The 2,667-nt window shown below is 42.0% G+C and overlaps 3 protein-coding genes across 3 annotated transcripts; all 3 read left to right on the top strand.

Annotated features, from left to right (window-relative positions):
• Positions 1-75: 75 nt before the first annotated feature.
• VTP21DRAFT_11746 (uncharacterized protein) lies at positions 76-764 on the top strand (the record flags this gene model as incomplete). The annotated part of the gene is made up of 2 exons (XM_069391224.1): positions 76-515; positions 587-764. The coding sequence occupies 2 exons, from the start codon at positions 76-78 to the stop codon at positions 762-764; spliced, it is 618 nt and encodes a 205-aa protein (XP_069245415.1).
• A 159-nt stretch (positions 765-923) lies between these two features.
• VTP21DRAFT_11745 (uncharacterized protein) lies at positions 924-2,278 on the top strand (the record flags this gene model as incomplete). The annotated part of the gene is made up of 2 exons (XM_069391223.1): positions 924-1,501; positions 1,570-2,278. The coding sequence occupies 2 exons, from the start codon at positions 924-926 to the stop codon at positions 2,276-2,278; spliced, it is 1,287 nt and encodes a 428-aa protein (XP_069245414.1).
• A 143-nt stretch (positions 2,279-2,421) lies between these two features.
• Positions 2,422-2,667, top strand: VTP21DRAFT_11744 (uncharacterized protein; the record flags this gene model as incomplete). Its single annotated transcript, XM_069391222.1, has 2 exons — positions 2,422-2,452; positions 2,533-2,648. Coding segments are annotated over 2 exons (147 nt in total), but the record flags the coding sequence as incomplete, so codon positions are not given.

Genomic DNA, 2,667 nt, shown 5'->3' with positions numbered 1-2,667 from the left:
CATTCAATTCCTAACTTCCCCTATCTAGAAAAATTAGCGTTGTTAAATAGACTCGAGCTTGATAACCGGTCGCAAATGGCAGAAAAAGCTTTCAATACCACTTATAAAGATCCAAATGCCGCGGTTCAACATTTTATATCCTATTTGAATTGGTGCCATGATGAATGGAATAAGGATCGTCCCGTGGTCGCGCCTTATGTGCCGGTGATACAAAGCTCAGGCTACGGGAAAACCCGGATGATTGCAAAAGTTGCTCAAAAAGTGCACGTTTTATACATTTGCAAACGCTCTGAAAACTCGACTGGTTTTCCTCCGGCTTCTCCTCAGATTGACTGGGTCCTAAACCAGCTAGTCAATTCCGATCCTAGTCTTGAAAATTTTTCGGTGATCATGCTTGCTGTTGCTGAGGAAATTAGGAGTCGTAAATTGAATGCTAGTGAATTTTGGAAAATGCAAATAGAAGATCGATCAAAAAGCGAAGAATTTTGGAATTGTATTAAGAGTGCATATGATTGGTAAGTAGCTTTTCTATGCTATCATTTTTGAATCTGATAGTGTATATATATATCTAAATTTTCTCGTCCAGCTATTTTAACGATGAGAATTCGCGAAACGCGGCGAAGGCAGCGATTGAAGACGTGAACTTTTTGACTAGGGATACTATTGGGGCGGATATCGGTAGAATTCAGCTGACGTGCTGTCTTGATGAGGCGCATGAATTAATTGATGAAGCTATGGGTGCAAATTGTTCCCTAAAATTCTGAATCTGGCGTCGCGGTATCCGAAAGCTTCAATGGAAGGGGTTCTTTTCTGTATGCCTAAGCACTAGCGGAAAGCTCAATGACTTTCATCCAAGTTTTGAGATTGATCCCTCTGCACGCGAAGCGGCATTTACTCTTTTTCAGCCTTTTTTCGATGTAGCAATGATCGATGTCTTTGCCTCTGATATGCCTGAGTATCCAACACCGAAACAACTCGCGTATTACGGCCGACCACTTTTCGGGGCGCTTTTATCGGAAGGCTCGGTTCTGGAGGAAGTGGTAAAACTGGCTGAGATAAAATTGACCGGCACAAAACGAGACGAAAAATATGCAATATTGGCTCAGTTAGCCTGTTTGGCAGCCATAAAATTTTCACCTCTGACTAAACTTGCACAGACGTTGGTTGCAGACCACATGGCAACGGTCCTAGGAATCGCAGCAAATCGCTCAGAGGTATATTTTACCTATCCATCGGAGCCCTTTCTTGCGGCAGGAGCCCTCAATGCGCTTAAAACGGACTCGCAATGGGCAAAATCCATTGATGTTTTAGTAGATGCTCTGCATCGTGGAATTGCACATGGAGGAGAATGTGGTGAAATCGCTGTTCGTCTCGCAGTGCTTCGAGCGATGCAACAAACCAAAGGATCCATTTTTGGGGAGCCGGTAACTGTGAGTCAATTTTTCACACAATTAATTTTTGGTGGAGAACGCTCAGCCAAGCGGCAGAAGCTAGGTAGGAGGTAAGTCAGTAAATAGATGACCCGTTTTCAGGTTGATTTCAATACACTGCATCTAAACTTATTTAAAGCAAATTACCCGTAGTCAACAGGCAATATTTTGATTTTATCCAGGATGCTTACATACTGGAGCTGACTCTTGGCATAATTGGCAGCGGAGAAGTAGCGTTCAATCATTTTCTTACCCTCTGGGGAAAGCCATCGCAATGTAGAATCGATCCCACCCTTCTTAAAACTTGCTGGATGAGACGTGCAGCAATCACTCTTCCCAGAAACAATAGATCGATAGACCTAATTTTACCAGTTCGTTTAAAAAATGGACTTTACTCTTGTATCACCATCCAGGTTATGAATCAGGAATCGGAGAACCCAAGAGAAATCTTAGTGAACTCTGAAAATATGGAGTCATGTGTTGTGAACTGGTTCGATGAGCACATACCAAAGCACCTTCACCTCTACATATCTCTCCGACGTGAACATGTTGGAATATGGGGATGTTCGAGTTCACCAACCGTTCCCTTTTCTCTCCGTTACTCTTCCCATTCGCATAATAATAGTGCCATTTACAGGTTTATGTCCAATTATCGTTCCTTCAGATTCGAGGAATCACTGTTGGCTGCACTTGAGCGATTGTGCGTGTCTGAAACAATTGCACTCCCTGAAGAGGTGATAAGGGTCAATTACTACGATGGTCAAGGAAACCCAAAGTGCCAACAACCATTTGATCGTAGCGTTATCGTCACACCTTTCTTGAAGACTAACCTGGTATCCACAGATTGAGCCTATTCTTAGCATGATATTTTACCCACTACCACATTTTATTATTTAACCAATTATGCATCTGACTGTATTCATGCTTTAATCCATATTTGTATCCCATAACTTCAGCCAGCATACACTTCATCGCATTTCTTTTATTGCTAATGAACACAATAATTTGGGCGGGCTGGAGAGGTATGCTGTTGACATTTGAATATGCACCCCGAACTGTTTACACATCTCAAGAGTCCGAGTCTGATCTGCTTTTACCATAGGCTTCAATTTTATTTTTTTCTTGCGTTTTACTTTTAAAATCGATCACAGGCTAAATAATCATGCGCCATGGATTTGCACGATTCTAGCTTGCGTATTTTTCGACAGTTTTCCTCAGGTATGTTTAGCATAAATAC

This window comes from Calcarisporiella thermophila (genome assembly GCF_041956535.1).
Source record: "Calcarisporiella thermophila strain CBS 279.70 unplaced genomic scaffold VTP21scaffold_91, whole genome shotgun sequence".
NCBI classification, from domain to species: domain Eukaryota; kingdom Fungi; phylum Calcarisporiellomycota; class Calcarisporiellomycetes; order Calcarisporiellales; family Calcarisporiellaceae; genus Calcarisporiella; species Calcarisporiella thermophila.
Note: the sequence above shows the minus strand (reverse complement) of the source record. Positions and strands in the feature narration are given on the sequence as shown.